This window comes from Lithobates pipiens, unplaced genomic scaffold (assembly GCF_037356315.1).
Source record: "Lithobates pipiens isolate NorthernLeopardFrog02 unplaced genomic scaffold, aLitPip1_a1.2 Scaffold_18, whole genome shotgun sequence".
Classification (NCBI taxonomy): Eukaryota; Metazoa; Chordata; class Amphibia; order Anura; family Ranidae; genus Lithobates; species Lithobates pipiens.
In genome coordinates this window covers 622,734,243-622,756,333 of record NW_027507758.1, presented here as the reverse complement: position 1 = coordinate 622,756,333, position 22,091 = coordinate 622,734,243, and the positions used below count along the sequence as shown (strand labels likewise).

The window sequence follows — 22,091 nt, the reverse complement described above, 5'->3', positions numbered from 1 at the left end:
ATTCCTATTGGTTCTCCAACACAGAGATTTCCTCTTGTGAAGTCAGGTGATCATATGACCATCACAGTGCGTCCATGTGACTCCCTAAAACCTGAGAGACACAACATGGAGAAGATTCTAGAAGTCGCCAAGAAGATGATGGAGCTGCTGACAGGAGAGGTGAGCGGTGCCGGGAATTCTGAGACATTATCCAGTAACAGACAAGGGATGTGTCTGGATGGTGACTGTATCATTGTGTGTGTCAGGTTCCTATAAGGTGTCAGGATGTCACTGTCTATTTCTCCATGGAGGAGTGGGAGTATTTAGAAGGACACAAGGATCTCTACAAGGACGTCATGATGGACAATCAGCCGCCCCTCACATCACCGGGTAAGAGGAGACTTTATTGTAAAGGAGAGAGCAGTACGGAGGCTCCACCTAGATCCCCCATCATCTGATAAACACATAGAAAAAATGTATTCAGTCAGTGTGTGTGTTTCCTACAGATGGATCCAGTAATGGGAACCCACCAGAGAGATGTCCCCGTCCTCTGTATTCCTGGGAGTCCACACAGGAAGGTCACACCATCCCTCACCATCATCAGGTAGATGAGGAACAATCACTGATAGTGTCATTAGGATCTGTACATTATCTGCATTGCTTCAGTTGATGTCTTTTTTTTTTTTCCATAAACATTTTTTATTGAATGTGTAAAGAATGATGCGGCACTCCTGGCTCCTCCTCTTCTCAAGTACCCCCACAGAGAGCCGCTTTCCATGGGGCACTCATGCAGCCACGCTCCTGAGTCCTACTGCTGCATACATTGAGACAGACAGCAGGACTCGGCCCTGCCCCCCTGCCTCCCGTGTCACTGGATTTGATTGACAGCAGCGGGAGCCAACACGCCCATGTTTTTGTATATTTTGGTAGTTGCTCTTGGGAGATGTAGATAAGCTCTTCCATCTCCTCTATTCGAGGGAGCCTGGTGAACCATTCTCAAATCATTGGAATACGTGTAGATCACCAGTGTACCGGAATGCAGAGTCTAACCGCATTCACCATATGCATAGCCAGTGACTTGTGGTATCCTTTTTTGGTTAAGTGTATGTATGATCATGTAACAGACATTGTGCCGAAGAATAATCTAGAGCAAATGTGGTAACGTGTAATGATATCATAGACTTCCTTCCAAAAAGGTTGAAGAGACTCACAATCCCACCAGATGTGGAGCATAGTACCTTCTGCCTTCCCACATCTCCAGCATGTATCTGGTATGAATGGGGAGAATTTGTGTAAACAGGATGGGGTTATGTACCATCGCGTTTTCATTTTATATAAATTTTCCGGACTAGCTACATTGTGAGAACCCTTGTGTGTATATTAGTGAGTGGTATCCCACTCTTCGTCTGAGAGGAATATCTGGAGATCTTTCTCCCAAGCTATGCGTGCTGAAACCAGGACAGTGGGGGAGTCCTCAAGAATTAAGGTGTGTATATATGTAAGATATCAGGTGTCTTTGTGGAGGAGGTTGTGTGTGTATAAGGCTGGGTTCACACTATTGCAAATTGGATGTGGGTTTTTCTCTCATTCAATTTGCGTGTCGGGAGATTGTGACCGACTCTATATGAAGCCAGTTTACAAATCTCTGATGTGAATTGCACAGTCCTGTGCATCTTCTGGTCCATTTTAGGTCTGAATTCAGCCAAAAATTCGGACTAAGATCGGCCCTGAAATGGTGAACAGGGATGCACCAGACTTAAGGGCTGTCTTAAAGGGATTGTAAAGTGAATTATTATCATTTTTTTTTTAAATAACAAACATGTTATACTTACCTCCACTGTGCAGCTCGTTTTGCACAGAGTGGCCCCGAACCTGCTCTTCTGGGGTCCCGCGGCGGCTGTCTCTGCTTCCTCCCGCAGGTACTTCTCACGTTCATGCGAGCTCCCTCGCATGGTGAGAAGCACCTGCTGGCGCGCTCCCGTGTTACAGCCGGCGGCTATAGCTCGCTGTATCACACGGGCCCGCCCCCCAGCGCTCCGCGTCAGTGGATGTGATTGACGGCAGCGCGAGCCAATGGCTGCGCTGCTTTCCATCCATCCACTCCAGCCAATCAGTGGCCCGGCTGAACGGTGGAAAGGACGGCGGGGGTGAGCGCAGGATTTTCGAGGGGTGAGGTAAGTAAAACGGGGGGGGGGGGGGCTCAGGGCGCAGGCACTGTCTGATGTTTTTTCACCTTAATGCATAGAATGCATTAAGGTGAAAAAACATTTACCTTTACAACCCCTTTAATGCATGTGCACCCTTGGGCACTGCCCAGGGGCCCTGGGTGCATGGGGGGGGCCCCATGCTAATCTTACATTACATCATACTTGCCAACTGTCCTGGATCTGCTGAGATAGTCATGCTTTTTACTAAGCTTTCTTGGGATGGCTAACATCCCAGGAACCTGTACTTTCCCCCCCCCAATTCTTGCCCTCCTGATCCCCACCCTCTACTTTGCCATTCTGTCTCCCTCCTGTACTGGGCCCTTTGCGCTTAAATTAGTCTTTGATTTATAGCATATTTTCTTATTGTTTAACATTGATTTTATTGAAAATGCTAATATTGTATATGTTTAACTCTATTGACTATTTGTACTTTAATTCTTGAGAGTAGATTCGTAAATTTGGGCCATGCTGGTAGGGGCCCTAGTGCATTATTTTGCCCAGGGGCCCATGATGCTATTAAGATGGCTCTGCTGTGAGCAGCTTTGTGCTGCAGTGTGAACCCAACCTAACGATTTAAATGGTGCAAGTTGCCTTGTCAAGGTTGTCATTGAGGCTTGGGCTGAGAAAAAGTGTCGGAATTGTCTATATGTCCAGAACAGGAAGGACTTCAGAAGAAACATAAATAATAAGTTCTCATACGAGCGAGGGGATCCATGTGAGAAAAATTGGTGTGCTAGTATATCATCATGAGGCCACTCACGATGCAGAAAATAGCTTGAATCAGCCGGCAGGAAATCAGGGTTTCCCCTTATCTTGGTTAATTTCTCTGGGACGGAGGAGAATGCTGCAGATTTTGCAGCCTGTTTACAGGCCGCCAGGGAGCGTTGGATAAAAGGGTGTGTCAGGGTCTCTCTTTGCAATGTTGAGGGAGTATCCAAGGTTGAGTACGTATTTTTCTAGGGCTACACAGATTTTACTGGCCTTATGAATGTTCCAGTCCAAAATTCTCGTAAGATGGCAGGACAGAGCTGTCAGAAACCATGAAATCAGGCCGAGACAGAAGTACAGTTAAATCACACTTGTTTAATAATAAAAGTAAAAAGAACAAACGTAGTCAAAACATAGCCAAAGTTCAGTAACCGGAATGGATAGTCAGCCAAGCCAAAAGTCAGGGATTAATGTAGTGGAACAGCAAGCAGGATCCGGAGCCAGAAGGGATGTCAGCAAAGCAAGTTTTGAACAGGATAACAGGAGAATGCTTCTGTGATGTTGACCAAGGTGAAGGCAGAGATCCTCTGCACTGGAAGGCTTAAGTAGACAGGACTGACGAGCAGGATCATCAATAGCTGAGTAACTGTGGAGAGAGATGGGAGTTGGCAATAAGCCGACAGCTGAGCGGCCACCTCAGAGAAGGAAGGGCTGAGCGCAGCCGGGACAAGATCATACTTGTGGAGGTCGGGTAACCCAATTTCCCCCTTTAGTTTTGGAGCACGAGTCGGGAGTACTTAATACGTGGTGGGCAGTTTCTCCAGATAAATAATGAACTTCTTGTAAGTCGCAAAGACACTTTGCGACTTACAAGAAGTTCATTATTTATCTGGACCTTCTTGTAAGTCGCAAAGAAGGTTGCCGGCAAATTAATCGGGATAGTCTGCATTAAGTACAGTAAATCAAAGAAGAAAGCGCTTCTAAGTGCAGTAATAAAACACTTTAATGACAAGTAAGGGTTAAAAACACTTACCAGATGGAAGTGAAAAACAGGCATATCAATGAATCTATAACGTCTCCTGGGAGTAGACAGCTGCAGGTGGAAGGTCCAGCTGACCAGCGGTGGTAAACGCTGTGTCTCTGATCCAAAATGGAGGGCTGTGCTGTCAGGACCAGCATGGAATCCAAGCAACCGGAAGTGACATCGGAGCAGGTGGGACATGTTTCGGAGCATGCCCGGTCGCTCCTTCTTCAAACCAATTGAGTAATGCAAGGGGAGGGGTTTTATATAATGCAGTATAAGGTAAGGATACACAAGACATAAACGCCGACCGGGACAGAACTTCAACAAGTAGAACATGGATAAATGAAATTCCAAAACTTGGACAGAATGTAGACACTCATATGGGATGCACGGCGTGCAGCATGGGACTACAAGTGTCAGCAACGCTATAAAAATGGGGGAGCTATGACAACAAGTATAATTAATGTAACGGAACAGATAAAATACTGTGCAGCAGGGGACAAGTTTCAGCAACATCACAAGTAAGAAACTATCTATATCTATCTATTTTTTATGTATGTATGTGTATATATATATATATATATATATATATAAAATAAAAAAGTTCAATTTGATATGGTCATTGCTGTGAGGGCGTAAAGGAGACCGCATGGGCAGGATAAGCAATAGATAACAGAACTGACTCTTTGGAATATTTCTTTGGCTATTGCGGATGGTGGAAGCTGTCGTAATGAAGGGGTGAGTTCCCAGGTGTAGGCATGGTGTAATTCTTGGCATGGATCTGGTTGCCAATGTGGTACATCTCCTAGGTCTAGGAAGGCAAGTTAAAACTGTATAAATCCTGTAATTTTGGCTGTGACCTGGATACCTAAGTAAGTAATGGCATCCCTTTTTCCTTAAGCCCTTGTACACACGATCGGAGATTCCGACGGAATGTGTCCTATCCGACCATTTTGTCGGATATTCCGACTGTGTGTGGTCTGCATCGGACTGTTTCCGTCGGAATATCCGACGGACCAAGTTTTCCAACTTGCCGGTAAAATTTTCCGACAAAATGCTCCTATCGGACATACTCCGATCATGTGTAGCCTACTCTGACAGACAAAGTGGCACGCATGCTCAGATCAAATTCCTAGACCAAAGCTATTGGCTACTAGCCTGAACGTAGTCCCGTCTAACGAAATAACGTCATCACGTTATGTACAATCGGATTTTCCGACAACTTAGTCCGACCGTGTGTATGCAACATCACTTCCGGACCTCTTCCGGAATTAATCCGTCGGAATTACTCAGACAGATTTGGTAGTTGGAATCTCCGACCGTGTGTACAAGGGCTAAGAATGGAAAGGAGCTCTGACAACTATCTGCCTCTTGCGGTGTAATGCCGCATACAGCGGGTGCTGTCATAACTTGTTCTGTCATAGCGGGTGTTGTCATAACTTGTTCAGTCATAGCATGTTCTGTCATAGCGAGTGCTGTCATAACTTGTTCAGTCATAGCATGTTCTGTCATAGCGGGTGCTGTCATAGCGTTCCTGTCATAGCGTGTTCCAGTCATAGCAGGAGCTGTCATAGCGTTCCAGTCCTAGCATGTTCAGTCATTTGGGTGTTCGTTCAGGGCATGTTTGGTCATAGTGTGTTTCTGTCATAGCGCGTTCCAGTCGCAGCGGGTTCTGTCAGAGTGTGTTCAGTCATAGCGGTTCTGTCGTAGCATGTCGGTACCATGCACTTACAGCATACACCATGTCTCAGCGTACCTTTCATTCAGGTTCCTTTTGTATAGCTGGGTTTAGTTAGCCAGCGCTCACATCTCAGGATCTGTCACATCTACAGATCCATACGGGCTGAGGTCTCGTTTTTAAATGGGGGGGGGGGGGAAAACAAATCAATAATTGGTGTTGCGCTCTGAGTAGTAACTAAAATGACAGATGTATAGAAGGTGTTGCAAGAACCAAAATAAATAGAGCGTGGACCCATAAAAGATCAAGTCCTTAATTCTAATCAAACAATGGTGTAAACAACCACTGAACATGGATACATTCTAATATATAAAGTATTAGTGATGAAAGTGACAGAGGTGACATATAATCTTCAAACTGCGTATTAAAGGGGTTGCAAAGGTAAAAGTGAAAAAACATCTGACAATACTGCCCCCCCCCCGTTATACTTACCTGACCCCTCGAAAGTCCCATGCTCGTCCCCGACATCCTCTTCGCCGATCAGCCTGGCCGCTGATTGGTTACACTGGATGGATTGATTGTCAATCACATCCAATGATGCGGCGCACCGGTGGGGGCGGGTCCGAGTGATACAGCGATCGTCTATAGCCACCGGCTGTATCACGGGAGCGCGCCTGCAAGCACTCCACATCGTGCGAGGGAGCTCGCGTGAAATTGTGGAGTCCTTGCAGGGGTGGAGCCGAGACAGCCGCCAAGGGACCCCAGAAGACCAGGTTCAGGGCCACTCTGTGCAAAACGAGCTGCACAGTGGAGGTAAGTATAGCATGTTTGTTATTTAAAAAATAAAAAAATAATTCCTTTACAACCCCTTTAATAAAAAGTGCACGTAATTAAAAATGTCCAAATATAAAACTCTTCAAATAGCTATAAAAGTGCCCCAGAAGAATAGTGTCCATATAGGTGAGTGAACTGAAGCTGTGACGTGATGCTCTATTTGACACTCTGTACAGAGAATGTGAACGGTGACTTGGTGGTTGATTTCTCCAGTGCAGATTACACCTTTGTGTGGATTTGCCCCTTACCTTACCTTTGTAAGGTAATAGCGTGAGCAATTAAAATAGCAGCCAGCGAAATCCAGACTCCTGTAGTAGATAGCTGGGGGTTTCTCCTCTGTGCAGCTCAGCAATGCATGAAAAAAGTGGAATATTTCCAGATCCAGTAACGATGTATACAGGGGAAGAAAGAAGGGGGCCCAGATCGTGAAGTATGTATAAACTTGAATTTATTTATTTAAAATAACAGTCAGTTTGGTACTCGCATTAAAAAAACATGAAAACACCACACCACGAGCGGCGAGCTCGCATCCTGGCGTCACTTCCGGTGCCTATCTGTTCACGTAGCGCCATGGTCACGTGACTTCATCAGGGAATATGGATAAGGCACTAGAAGTGTCCTTAACTAGATACGATAACCTAATATTTATTACACCAGTACGAATACCCACCACTGTCACGTGACTAATCAGGGAATATGGATAAGACACTAGAAGTGTCCTTAAATAGATACGATAACCTAATATTCATTACACCAGTACAAATACCCACCATGGTTGCGTGACTTCATCAGGGAATATGGATAAGGCACTAGAAGTGTCCTTAACTAGATACGATAACCTAATATTTATTACACCAGTACGAATACCCACCATGGTCACGTGACTAATCAGGGAATATGGACAGGCACTAGAAGTGTCCTTAACTAGAAAAGATAACCTAATATTCATTACACCAGTACGAATACCCACCATGGTCAAATGACTTCATCAGGGAATATGGATAAGGCACTAGAAGTGTCCTTAACTAGATACGATAACCTAATATTCATTACACCAGTACGAATACCCACCACGGTCACGTGACTTCATCAGGGAATATGGATAAGGCACTAGAAGTGTCCTTAACTAGATACGATAACCTAATATTCATTACACCAGTACGAATACCCACCACGGTCACGTGACTTCATCAGGGAATATGGATAAGGCACTAGAAGTGTCCTTAACTAGATACAATAACCTAATATTCATTACACCAGTACGAATACCCACCACGGTCTGTGGGTACATTAGCCCTGAGTATTCAGTTTTAATTACCTATCTCTGCGCTGCAGGTTACTCAGGCTCACTTACTACATACATTAGGGTGGGGGCCGTCATCGGGTTCATTACTGATGGTCTTGTCATTACTGCTTACGTCCTTATACTCAGGTAGGCAGAGAGGGAGGGTGTTGTTCTCTTGTCTGTTGTCACTTTCTCTAGTTTCTGTTTCCTTGGGTTTAGACATGCTGCACGTTTCAGAAGCAACTAATTCACGTTCATCCCTTCAACCTTATGTGGTGGTTCAGAGCATGGCAGCACTCCGTCATCAAGGAGTAGGTCCATACTTAAGCACACAGCGGAACTTTGTCACAGGGTTTTTCCTTTTCCCGGGTACAGCTGGGAAGGCGGTACGCTTTGGATCTTTTCCAATTCCGTCCCAGCTACTCCCATCCACCAGCATGGAACATGTTCTGGGCATTATTCTTTAACACAGATTCATGTGGGCTAAATATGCTCTCCATGGCCTGTTACGGTTGTAAGACAGGATGGAGGTGATCGAAGCTTGCTCGTTCAAAGGCGAGGTGTCAGCGCGCCCCCAGCTCCTGCTCTTCCTACATTTCTGGCAGGCAAGGTCAGCATCCCCTTAGTCCACCGGTCTTGTCAAGCCTTTTGGCTCAATATATCTGAGCCAAGCAATGATCCTTGTCAGGGGCTGTGTTAGAATCTCCCATCCCCGGTCTTCAGACAGCCACTGCTGGAAGAATTTTTTTAGGCCTGCACGCGGGCCTCATCGCTATCTCGGCAGAGTCTGTCATATGTAGTATCTTGGCTTCAGCAGACAGTCGTGCTTTAGTTGCCAATCAAGTTACTGGAGGCAGTAATTTCCTAGGGGTGCTTGGTCTGGTTCTTCACCTTCGTCAAGTAGCAAATTCCAATATCGTTTTTTACATTTTGGCTGCCCTCTTTCCTGTGGAAATATTTTCATCAAAGTACTCTTCCATGAATTTGACGATTCAGCACTTTCTACAGTTACGGTAGGGGTGGTATTGGCTATGCAAGCTGATGATGCTTGAAGCTACTTCCATCAGACCTGCCCGTTGGTAGGGCAAGACAAATGGCGCAGATGTCATTTCACTACTGGGCTTACCCTTGGGTCAAAAGCAGTCCTTGCTTCCGCACCTTTGCCAAGCACTCCATTGGGTACCTGCAGGTGGGTCAGGGGTTAATTCATTTAGTTGGATTCCTATTGCATGGAGACCCTGGATACCGCCCAGGGATCTGCTCTCTCTCTCAGGGTGTGTGCTGAGCCAACGTCCCCTTGACTGCCCCTAAAGTGGTAGGACCGGGCCAAATATCATTAGTCTGGGCTCCACTCTCGGCTCTAATCTCTTGATTGTGAGGTTGTCTGGAGAACTGGTCAGGTAGTCAGACCATTCATCTTGTGTTCGATCCCCAGCCTGTTCCAAAAAGGGTCAGCCCTTTCTCCCTTTGCCCCATGTATCGTCTTACTACAAGCAGTTTGTTCTCATGTGTGGGTTTTCGCGGAATTAATCAAAATAATTTACGGGACATTTATTTGGGTTCTGGGCAGCTTCACAGGTTCCAAACAGGGGGGGTCCCTTCTTATCATCAATTCATGGGACGTTGGTTTTCCTCCTTTTATAGCTGATACATTCCGGATCCGTATACTGAAGCCACCTGGGCGTTCGCTACTCTACTAGACGGATTGTTACATAACCTTCATCGAGCTTTCTTATCACACCTATTTTCGTGCCTTTTTGCCCTCCTTCAGGATTACTGACCAGCTAGGCCAAGGCACACCTCAGGCCTTGGTAGTTGGGGTATCGCATTTCCAAGCGAAGACTCTACAAGTAAGAAGGCTGGCCGGAGGCTAGCTTGTATTTGTAGGAGTCTGAGGGGTATATATATCCCTCCTCCTCTGTCTGATCCTGTGTTGGCTTGCATTCAGGGTTCCCAACCACCCATTTCTCCCCCACCCATTTCCCCCAAACCTTCATATATACTCATACACATCGTACATTTTTTCATATTCATACATTCAAGGTATGTCCTCTTTCAGGTGTACTGACCAGCTAGGCCAAGGCACACCTCAGGCCTTGGTAGTTAGGGTATCGCATGGGCTATGTCAGCTGCAGCCTTGAAACATGGGATTGGTAAAGTACCATCACTGTTACCTCAGACTTTTACCTGCCGTGGGCTGACATCTTTGCAAGTCCTTACAATCAGCACTCCATTGCCATCTTCCCTACCTCTATGTGCCTGCGACCCAGTGCACTCACCCTATAGTGATTGCCACACCTTGGTGGCCACAGCCGCAATCAAGAGGTTCACTACCCCGTTGGTACAATCTCCCATATTGTGACCGATGGCCTCCCTACCTATACTAGGGAGAACGCTTCACTCTATACTTCCAGCACCTGAATCATGGCACTCGGGGTGGCCCAAGCTCTCACTACTGCCCCGGACCGCTACAGTCCCGAATACCAGGATTCCATTATTTGGAAATAAATGAGGGCTTCTTAACTTTCTACGATCTGGGACAAACGTATTGGTCAGGGTAGCAGTGTTCATCACCCACCATCCACGGTTGCCGCTACCTTCTTCCCTCCTCCCAGCTCGCGGCTCAAGCCTCCACCTAGTTAAACTTTGCTACATTGATATACGGCATTTGCCGCTGTGGTGCCCCATGTGTCAATTTACATGGCATCCGGACATCTCCGTTATGTGTTTTATTTTTTTATTTTTTGTATGTTTTGACATATGCCGGCTTGCTTCCCCTGCATGCTGAGCGATTTTATGTCTCTTACCTTTCTGGCTGTATTTGCAGCATCATGATTTTAGATGACTTTCATTATCAATAATTTTCACTTTTCAAGTAATAGCAGTCCGCACTCTCTCTGTCACTTCTGTAGCCTTTTATTTCCTTCTCCCCCCGGGGATAATACGTTTTCCAGCTTGGAAACCCAGTAATCTGGCAGTGCTGAGACGCACATAACGTAATTGTATATTTGTATCACATCTTGATCAGGAGCATCCGCCCGATCAGCAGATGCACCCGATCGTTGAGACGCATGTCAGTGTTGCTGGTTGCCAAGCAACCAGCCGGGTAAGCCGTGCAGCTTCAAGGTACCGCCGGCGCATGCTCAGATGTGCCCCATCAATGGTACTGGTAACCATGCAACCAGCCCAGCCAGCCAATCCACTTTGGGGACAGGTCGCAAATGCCCAATGCGGCCGGTCGTATTCGGGGGAAACCAGAGACGCTAGAGTGAGGGCCGCCGATGCCATGGAAGCCAGTGATGTCGGCGTGCCAATCTGCTGCATATCTCATGCATGTCAGGCTGCTACATGGAAAGCCTCTCTGGATTCATACCCTCGGTACGGTACACCCTGGGGGACTAAACACCGATGTATCTTAGGTATGTTTCCTTGATGAGAGGTGAACTAACTATATGATTGTTAGCAGCGGATTGACACGCCAACGTCACTGGTTTCCATGGCGTCGGCAGCCCTCGTTGTCCCGAATACGGAGCAGATTGGCTGACTGGCTGGGCTGGTTGCATGGTTACCAATGCCTCTGATAGGGGTGCATTTGAGCATGAGCGGGTGGTACACTGGAGCTGATTGGCTTTCCCGGCTGGTTGCTTGGCAACCAGCAATGCTGACATGTGTCTCCTGATCAGGTGCATCCGATGATCGGGCAGATGCTCCCGATCAAAATGTGATACAATTATGCTATGTGTCTCAGCGCTGCCAGGTTACCATGGCTACAAGCTTCAGTGGACATAGCCCAAGCAGTTATATGTGTGTGTGTGTGTGTGTGTGTATTTAATATATATATTTTTTTTGTATACAGTTTTGGCAGGATTGATGTCATATGCTGTCATGGGGTGGGAGGGGCCATCTACTCTCTGGTTCTGATTGGTGGATGTACGCTTAACCACTTCCCGACCAGCGCACGACGATGTACGTCGACAGAATGGCACGGGCAGGCATATTGGCGTACAGGTACGTCCAATATTCAATGCCGCCCTGCCATCGGGAGCGCGCCACCGGCGGCGCGCTCCCGCGCTGGTCGGGACCCCCGTGAGTCTGGTCGCGGACTCGTGGACTCGATCGCCGCGGGCATCCCCACGATCGTCTCACGGAGCGGCCGAATGGAGGAAATGCTGTGTAAACAACATTTCTCCATTCTGCCTAGCAACTAGTGACGCTGATCTCTGCTCCATGTGATTGGAGCAGAGATCAGTGTTCACTAAATGAAAGCCCAACCCCCCCACAGTTAGTAACACACCCCTAGGAACACTTAACCCCTACACTGCCACCCACTGTTTAACCCTTTCACTGCCAGTGTCATTTACACAGGAATCACTGCATTTATATAGCAGTGATTACTGTATAAATGACAATGGTCCCAAAAATGTCCGATGGGTCCCCCACAATGTCGCAGTCACAATAAAAATCGCTGATCGCCGCCATTACTAGTAAAAAAAAAAATACTAAAAAATTATTAATAAAAATGCTATAAAACTATCCCTATTTTGTAAACGCTATAACTTTTGCGCAAACCAATCAATAATCGCTTATTGCGATTTTTTTTTTTTTTACCAAAAACATGTAGAATATGTATCGGCCTAAACTGAGGGAAAAAAATGTTTTTTTATATATTTTTGGGGGATATTTATTATAACAAAAAGTAAAAAATAATGCGTTTTTTTCAAAATTGTCGTTCTATTTTTGTTTATAGCGCAAAAAATAAAAACCGCAGGGGTGATCAAATATCACCAAAAGAAAGCTCTATTTGTGGGAAAAAAAGGACGTCAATTTTGTTTGGGAGCCACGTCGCACGACCGCGCAATTGTCAGTTAAAGCGACGCAGTGCCGAATCGCAAAAAGTGGTCTGGTCTTTGACCAGCAAAATGGTGACAAAGGGGTCCTGCATGGCTTCGAAACATTGCACTACACTGCTTTGTGTTGTGATCTTTCTTGAATAAAAAAAAAACATTTGGAAGAAATAGATGATCCTTGGTGTGCTGGCGAATATCTACATATCGTATAGGTTCCAGTATCCAGCTGGTGATGGCTACAGCACCCAGTAGCCTAAAGAGCTTATTCCAGGAATGTGTGCGATGGGAATATGGACTGTGAGCTCTGTTCCCGGCCTCCTGCGGGGTGCAAAAGCACTCTGATTCGGCTTACCCATGCTGGAATGATGCGTTGGGTTCCCCAAAAGGCAGAATGAAGTCCTCGGGCTTGCAGTAGCTTTCGGCTCAAGCAGCCATGTCGGTTTCCAGGCCAAACCACGCACCCCTAAAGTCACTTTTATTATATAGTCAGAATGGAAACCTGAGCGATTCCAAAGTTGAGGTTAAGGAATAGATAAAAGAGGATGATGAGGATGGGGTGATGGAGGAGTCAGAGTTTCTAAAAGAACACAAAGATCTGTACCAGGACACCATGGTGGAGTCATCCAGCTACAGAAACCCACCAGAGAGATGTCCCCGTCCTCTGTATTCCCGGGATTCCACACAGGAAGATCACACCATCCCTCATCATCATCAGGTAGATGATTGATACTTATTGGTAGTTCTGATTTATATACAAGCATATTTTTTTATCTTATTTTATATTTAGAGTGAAATACTTTGTGATTATAATATTGTTGTTAAAGAAGAGTATAAAGAGGAGGATGAGGCGTATGGAGTGATGGTGGCGTTATCAGAAGGACACAAGGATATGATGGAGCCACCTAATACCAGGAACCCACCAGAGAGATGTCCCCGTCCTCTGTATTCCCGGGATTCCACACAGGAAGATCACACCATCCCTCACTGTTACAAGGTTGGTGGGACAGAGCATTTAGAACATGGACTCGTAGAGATGATGTGTGGGTTTTCTATGTAAGCTTATATTTTACATTTGTTTTTTTTTTTCTCTTTTCTTGGTTTAGGGGGAATATCTGATAAATCTAGAATTTGAGGTTAAAGCAGAAGAAGAAGAGACGTATGTGAGGGATGATCAGCAGTCTATGGAGGAGGATGGAATAACGGGGACATTTATAGAGGAGGACACTCCTACAGAGATCAGCACAGGTGGGTCATTAACACTAAATACATTCCTCCACCCATACTGCTCACTGATTGGTCCAGAATGCCTGGGTCTAGCAAGATCTCTGGCAGAGCAATTCTCCCAGGGTTACTTACACTGTTTTGCTGGCTGTACCGGGGGAGGGATATGTCTGTAAAGTCTCAGACCCAAGTCACCGAGTGCAGTCTCAGGACATGAAAGGCAGACATCTTGGATCTCTGCAACCTGTCTCAAGTAAACAATAAATTTTGTATCCTATATTATAGGGTGTACATTACATAGTCCTTTATTTCTTTTGCACCCTTTTTCTACCAGCTGGACATTTTATATCTGATGATTTAATTGGAGTACAGACTTTTACATGTTGATAATAATGGAATAACATCCCCAAACTTTGGAACCTTAAACTGAAAGTGATAATGAGGGAGGAGTCAATAACCCAATGATGGGGGTCTTCAGGATCAGTCCAGTCTTCATCTTGGTTGTTCTCCCCCCATCCTCACTCTCTGACCTCTGGTGGGGCTCAGCCCCGCTGTTATTCATGACTAAATCATGGACTAAATAAGGAAGTGCAGGACTTCTTGTGTTGGGAAGATGGCAATGAGTGATAGAGGGGGAGGGGACACTCGTCCTATAATCCCCTCATCACTGTCACTCCTATAAAAGACAGTTCTCGTTGTTTCCTCACTCTCTGACTAAGGTCCATGAATAAAGAAATGATCTGGTAGGAGATCAGAGGATCCATTTACTAGTTACCTTGAGGGGGGAATTGTAAGATCCTCAGAGACAAAGCTGCCTGATGTGGGCGGAGTCCTGGTTTAGGGGAACCAATCAGCTCATGTCTAGTAATAATCTTTGTATTTCTATTTTAGTAGATGGACGGGAGATGAGGAAAACCTCAGAGGATTGTCTCACTTTGTCTCCAGACTGTAAAGTAGAAGATGAGGACATCACACAGTATAGTCCAGGAGAAAACCCAACTACCTCAAATGTCCATCCGGCACCACACAGTGTAGATGGACCATCGTATTCCTCTTATCCGGAGGAACCTCAGACTGTGAGGGACGGGGCCATCCTTCCAACAGAGAAGAGGTTTTCCTGTACTGAGTGTGGGAAGTTTTTCCCTTTTAAATCCCATCTTAATGTACATCAGAGATCTCACACAGGGGAGAAACCGTATTCCTGTCCTGAATGCGGGAAATGTTTTTCACAGAAGTCAAGTCTCTACAGACATCAGAGATTTCACACAGAGGAAAAGCCGTATTCCTGTCCTGAGTGCGGGAAATGTTTTTCAGAGAAGTCCAGTCTTTACAGACATCAGAGATTTCACACGGAGGGGAAGCCACTTTCCTGTTCTGAGTGTGGGAAATGTTTTCCAACAAAAACCTATTTTGTCAATCATCAGAGATGTCACACGGGGGAGAAGCCATATTGCTGTCCTGAGTGTGGAAAATGTTTTTCACAAAAGTCCCATCTTTACAGACATCAGAGATCTCACACGGGGGAGAGGCCGTATTCCTGTCTTGAGTGTGGGAAAAGTTTTTCACAAAAGTCCAATCTTTACACACATCAGAGATTGCATACAGGGGAAAAGCCACTTTCCTGTCCTGAGTGAAGGAATTGTTGCTCACTAGTGGTAGTCGAACGGTTAAGCCCGAATATGAGTTTGGGCTGAACATTGTCTGTTTGCCTGTTTGACGAATACCTTACCATTTGTTCAGCCTGCCGAATGACCATAATGCACTGCGCCCCCGCACAGTGTATTGGAAGCCCTGGTTGACTAACGCAATGAAAGCTTTGCTAAATCGAGGCAAATAGTACTGTCAACGCCATGATTGGACACTGTCACGATGACTCATTGTTCTTTGTCCCACCCCACACTGTAAAAATATTCTTCCTATAGCTGCTATTTGCAGCGTGATATTAGCATGGAGAGAGATGGAACAGGGCTCTTTTCAGTGCTACTAGAGTTGGTGTGCTATTGTGATTCTATTGTCAGTGTAAAGTATCAGTTTAGTGTGAATCTAGTGATAGTACAGTGTAAGTGTAGCGCGACCGTTAATTTTTACTTTAGTGTCAAATTATTTTGTCAGGGCAGGTTTCCTGCAGAATATTTCCATGCGTTAGTGCACATTTAGCACAGTATATTTCAGTGCGTTCATGCACGTTTAATGCAGTATAGTTCAGTGCTATATTGCACGTTTGCAACAGTATATTGTAGTGTGTCGGTGGAGTGTGTCTGTGTAGTGAGTACTCAAGTTAAAGTGCACCAAACACCACTTTCCATTGATTGACGGGCATCCACGTACACATTTCCCTATCTTTCTTACATTCCTCTGGCCTGAGGAAGGAGCATGCATGCTCCAAACACATGCCATCTTGATTATACTCATCACTGCCTCTCTATGCTCGATGCCAGGCTTACTACTTCCCCCACCTGCTGCCCCGGAGGCCGGACTCCACAGGTGTGGCTGGCAACGTGGGACGCCGTGGATTACCACCTTCCACCTGGACATATGGCACATCTGTACAAGCCCTTTAACCTGTCTATCATGTGAGTGTACCCCAAATATATGTGTATTCCTTTTATCCAATACTTCACTTAGATTGGCGCTGCTTGCTTTTTTTTTAATCACTCTACACCCACAGAGCTGCTTCTAACTCTGACAGCTGGCTGCCCTTCTATCCCAATGCATTTTAGTGTGACCAACACCAGTGCTTATGGACTCTCTACCATGAACCACTTTACCATTACCACCCCTTTAGTTATGTGCATTCTCGCATGCACATAACCACTAATCTACTGACCTTTTCTTAATATAATTCTTATCATCATTGTTTTATCACCTAATGTTACCTTCCTGCAGCTTCCCCCCTACAGCGCTCAACACATACATACAGAAGGTTGGAACATGAGCCTACAGAGAGGAGAAGACACTGGTAAACAACAAATTTATAGTCATGTTCCCCCCAGGTGCAGGGTACTGCCAACTTGGCTCCAGTGATGATGAAGATGTAGGGGATGATAGTGATAAGGCCACTGAAATGATTTGGCTGCTGAATAGAGCAGAGGAGGAATGTAAGGGTGAGGCACAACCCGCAAGGAGGCAGCCATCATGGAAGAGTAGAGAGCAGTCACTCAATTCCACTGGAGTGTGAAGCTATTATCTCCTGACCCACAGCTCAGCTGTCTGGGCCTTTTTTAGCACTGGTGCAGCGATCGCACCATTGCAATTTGCAGACCTTCCCTCAAACAGATTACGTGTGGCAAAAAACACCACCTTTTTTGTGTACCACATGCTTGCAAAGGCATTTAACCTCCCACCACTCCCCTCCCATCACACCCCTGGGCCAAGAGCACCTGCTAGCCACACAAAAGGGATGCAATTCTGCTCCTCCTCACCTTTCAGGTCTACCCCTGCTATACCTGATGACCTTTCATCAGCCTCCAGTGACAGGGATGATGGTATAGCAAATTGTGTCACAGGTCCTTGCAGCATGTCAGCTAGTAGCACACCACCAGCTATAGACTATAACAGGCAAATTCCTCTGCCCTAGCTGATACAGCAGAAAAAAATACAGCCACTGCCACCCACATTCCCATCGTCTAAATTCAAACTTGTCAAAGCTGCTGGCTTTACAACTCATGCATTTCCGTCTAGTGGATTCTGCCCCCTTCCATGAATTTGCAGAATGTGCTGTACCACAATGGCAGGTTCCCAGTCACTATTTCTTTGCACATAAGGCTATTCTAGCTCTGTACCATCACATGGAAGGCAATATTGTGGCATCATTTGGCAAGGCAGTCAGCCGCAAGGTCCACATTACTGCTGACATGTGGTCCAGCAAGCATGGTCAGGCACAATATAGGTGCCATGCAGTGCTTCAGCTGATCTGTGTAGGGGACAGAAACCACATCAGAGCAGAGATTCTTGCAGCTCTGCAGGGGCAGGCCCAGAGGTGGTTCACGCCGCGCCAGCTGGAGCCAGGAATGGTGGTGTGTGGTAATGGCACAAATCACCTGTCTGCCCTTAGACAGGGAAAGTTGACACATGTCCTCAGGTTGGGGGTGCAGCATTTCTTAAGCAGATACCCAGCGTTGGAAGATCTGCTAAAGCAGGCCAGAAAAGTATATAGCCATTTTGGGTGGTCATACACAGCCAGTGCTCAGGTGGCTGAAATTCAGCGGGAAATCCACCTGCCCGTAACCTGCCTGATTTTTGACATGCCCACCAGGCGGAAGTCGACTTTAGCAATGCTGCTGCGGCTGCACATCTAGCAGAGAGCTGTCAATGAGTACCTGTGTGAGTATGGCACAATCATAGGCTCAGGCTGGCTTGGCTTTTTCCCCTCCATGCCAATGGCTGCTGATAAAGGATGCATGCACTGTACTGTCACTTTTTGAAGAGGCGACAAGGATGGAGAGCTGTGACAATGCATGCATCAGTGACACAATCCCTGTGCATTCCTGCTGGAGCAGACACTGCCTGGCATTATGGACAGGGCACTCCAGGCAGAGCAGCGGGAGGAAGAGAAAGACTTCCTTTCCTCTTAAGGCCCGCTTTATGCAGACACCATTTTTATGATGCCACACAAGAGGAGGAGGAGGGAGGGAGGAGCTGACGACACTGCGCTGTTCAACATTCCGAAGGAACAGGCATTCATATCGTTGCCGGCCGGCTTACTATCCAAACACTTGGTGTTCATCTATTGTTTATTAGCAATACTTTGAAGGACATATTTGTTTATGTTGCTGACTTATTTCTTGGGACTCAACAACCCTTAGTGTTGACTCACATCTTGTCACATTTTTCACTATTGCCATAATTTGGCACTTATTCGTTTTGTTTCTAGAGCACAGCTCTCTTATTTTATTGTCTAGTAGGTTACAGTCTGGTGAAAACGTAGTTTTAAGGTTTCTGTTGGTCAAGAGAGGAGTGGTGGAGAAGGGGGCAGCCTCAGTAAAGCTTTTTAAAACTTTTTTTAGTCCTCGGCACCCAGGGCTGTCAGCTTTCACATCCCATCAGCAGCATCTGCATCACATGGTGGCAGATTATCTAGGGGCGAAAACAGACATGGAGGGCTTTCCAGTTGATGATCCACTGGATCATGAGAATAGACCACTGGCCAGAACTTGCCCAGTGTGCAATTGAGCTGCTGGGCTGCCCTGCATTCAGTGTGCTTTCTGAATGGGCATTCAGTGCTGCCGGAGGTTTTGAGACAGATAAGAGAGAGCTTCTGTCCACAGACTCTGTGGACCTTCTGACATTTATCAAAATAAATCAGTCCTAGATTAGCAGCAGCTATCAAGCCCCTGATGCAGATGGTGCTGATTAAGGGCTTTATCTGGGATGGTGCTGATTAAGGGCTATTAATCTGGAAGATTTTTTTGGTGTAGGTTCCATGGGCACAATTAACACCCAATGACCAATTTTCTGCACCTGTTTGACAGGTGCATATCATTTAAATTTTTGAGAGCAAGGCCAATTCTTGCTTTTGTCAAAAGTACCTTAGGGTTACAGTGTGAAGGCACCACCAATACCCAAAGACCAATTTTTCCGTACCTGTTACTTCTATCCAAAGTTTGCAAAAGAGACACCAGAATTTTATCCAAAAAATCTTGTTCCGCGTGCACTAAATTGTGGCCTCATCATACAGACTGGCTCCCCAAGCTGTTGTTTACTAAATAAAGAAAGATTGCAAGGAAAATTTCATAATTTTTTTTTTTTTGGCTTTATAAATGTCATTATTGCTACAGCATGTTCTGTGCCACTTTACAGGCAGACCAAAGCCTCGTACACGCGATCAACTGGAATTGTGTGTTGACAGATTGTTGGCCTAAAATCCGACCGTTTGTACGCTCTATCGGACAATTGTTGTCGGATTTTCCACGGACAAATGTTTGATGACAGGCTTATACATTTTCCACAGACAGCGGTCTACTGTCAGATTTTCAGATGGTGTGTACACAAGTCCGTCAGACAAAAGTCCAAAGTACAAACACGCATGCTAGGAATCAGTGCTCGCCAAACACAACATTAGCAGAAGGTGCCGTGAGAGGAGGAGGTAAGGGGGTGAGGAGGCAGAAGAGAGAGTGGGGTGGGAAAGAGGGGGAGTGTATTGGGGGTGTGGGTTGAGGGAGAGAGAGAAGAGGGGTGGGAGAGAAAAGGGAGCTGAGAGGGAGGAGGGGTGAGAGAGAAAGGTGGTAAAAAGAGGGGGTAGCTGACAGAGGGGGGGAGTAGCTGACAGAGGAGGGGGGGTAGCTGACAGGGGGAGTAGCTGACAGAGGAGGGGAGTAGTTGACAGAGGGGGGATAACTAACGGGGGAAGCTGACATGAGGGGGGAGGGTAGCTGAAAGAGGGGGGAGAATAGTTGAATGAGGGGAGAGTAGCTGATAGAGGGGGGTAGCTGACAGCAGGGGGTAGATGACAGAGGAGGGGCTCAGACTGATGGGGAGTGGCTTACAGAGGGGGGAGTGGCTGACAGAGGGGGGTGAGAGCACAGATGAGAAAGATAGCTCAGTGAGGTTTTGAGGAGACACAGCAGAGCACACGCCAGGCAAGGAGGTGGGACTCCGGAAGCCGCAATCACCCACAGTCCAGCCCCATCTCCACATGTGACAAGATCACAGGTCGGAGATCCTCATGTCCGCCGCCCGCACCTGACCTATTCAGCCAATCACAGGTTGAATAGGTACGCATGTCGCCTGCTGCCCATTGCTGAGCTCGGCTTGTTGGCGGAGCGCACAGGCAGTAATAAATGTGTAACACTGATGGCCAGCGCAGGAATCGGAATGCGCTGTTCAAGTTTAAACTGATGCTATATGTGCCCGGGTTTCAGGCGGCTTCAAAACCGGGCACATGTGTCCAAACCCAGACTGTCCGGGTCAAAACCGGACAGGTGCCAACCCTACTTAGTGGGTCACAGTACAGAGCCCTATGCTTACTAACAACACAGAGCTCTGTACATGGAGTTACACATTGTTAGGCACACAGTTAACTCTTTGATTGACTTTAGATGTAAACCTCTCCCCAGCCAGTGTCATTACTACAATGACAATGTACAGTATATTATCACTGATCACTGTATTGTCACTATTGATGTTAGTGTCCCTCCAAACCATTGTCAGCTAGTACCAGATTTCCCGCCACCCTATCACAGTCTCACTATAAGTCGCTGATCACTGCCATTACCAGTATAGTGTCATAGCTGTGAATAATGCAGTATATATACTAGTTTGTAGATGCTATAACTTTCACACAAACCAATCAATATACACTTGTTGGGATTTCTACCAAAGACATACCTGAATACATTTAGGCCTAAATTTATGAAAACAAATGATTTTAGTAAATGGGTTTTAAAATAAAAAAAAAAATTTTTGGTCTTTTTTTGTTTATATAATAAAAAAACAGTGTTAATCAAATACCACCAAAAGAAAGCTCTTTGTGTGAAAAACAATGATATAAATAGAATTTGCGTACAGGGCCCTGGCCATGAAGGGGGTAAAACCCTTGCAGGGCTTAAGTGGTTAAACCAACCAATAATTTTAAACCGAAAATTTGCATTTGGCCATTTGATGCAGCACTTGCCTTCGTATAAATCCCACTCCCACCTTTCCACCCTCACCCTCCTACTACAAACTTCTGGGGATATCACCTCAAACCCTGGTCCTCCTCCAGCCAACTCTCACCCCCAGAATTGGCAGTCTACCTTCTCTGACAGCCATAACGGTTACTATCTTATCTCAATTCCCGTTATTCCACGAGTCAACCCCCCCACTCCCACCCCCCCTTATGTATGCCCTTTGGAATGTCAGCCCAGTCTCTAACAAACTTGCCTCTGTCAATGACCTCTTTTGCTCCAACTCTCTCAATCTACTTGCTATTACCGAAACCTGGCTTCAGGAATCCAACAATACCTTCTCAGCTGCCCTCTGCCATGGTGGCTTCCTCTGGACTCTGGTCACCCAGGCCCATCGGATGAAAAGGAGGTGGAGTTCGACTTCTCTCCCCACAAAGCACCTTCCAGCTTCTTCCTACAGCTCCCTCTCTTTCCCGTTCTTTTGAAGTGCACAGTATTAGTCTTTTTTTTTTCTCCAGTTTGTCTGAGGATTGCCGTAATTTACCGGCCTCCAGGCCCAGTGTCACACTTTCTTCATGACTTCTCCACATGGCTACTATACTTTCTTTTCTCTGAAGTACCTGCCGTCATCCTTGGTGACTTTAACATTCCAATCAATGTTAACACCTCAGCCACTTCTCAACTACTTAACTTAATGTCCTCTT

General features: G+C 46.1%; 1 protein-coding gene across 1 annotated transcript in view; it reads left to right on the top strand.

Annotated features, from left to right (window-relative positions):
* Window positions 1-22,091, top strand: part of LOC143986858 (uncharacterized) — a 46,103-nt gene that overhangs the window by 250 nt on the left and 23,762 nt on the right. The window contains exons 2-9 of the mRNA XM_077485265.1: window positions 25-159; window positions 246-369; window positions 486-577; window positions 7,935-8,026; window positions 9,487-9,565; window positions 13,350-13,418; window positions 13,666-13,807; window positions 14,675-15,413. Coding sequence (XP_077341391.1) covers window positions 25-159; window positions 246-369; window positions 486-577; window positions 7,935-8,026; window positions 9,487-9,565; window positions 13,350-13,418; window positions 13,666-13,807; window positions 14,675-15,413 — 1,472 coding nt within the window. The remainder of the gene's footprint in view (window positions 1-24; window positions 160-245; window positions 370-485; window positions 578-7,934; window positions 8,027-9,486; window positions 9,566-13,349; window positions 13,419-13,665; window positions 13,808-14,674; window positions 15,414-22,091) is intronic.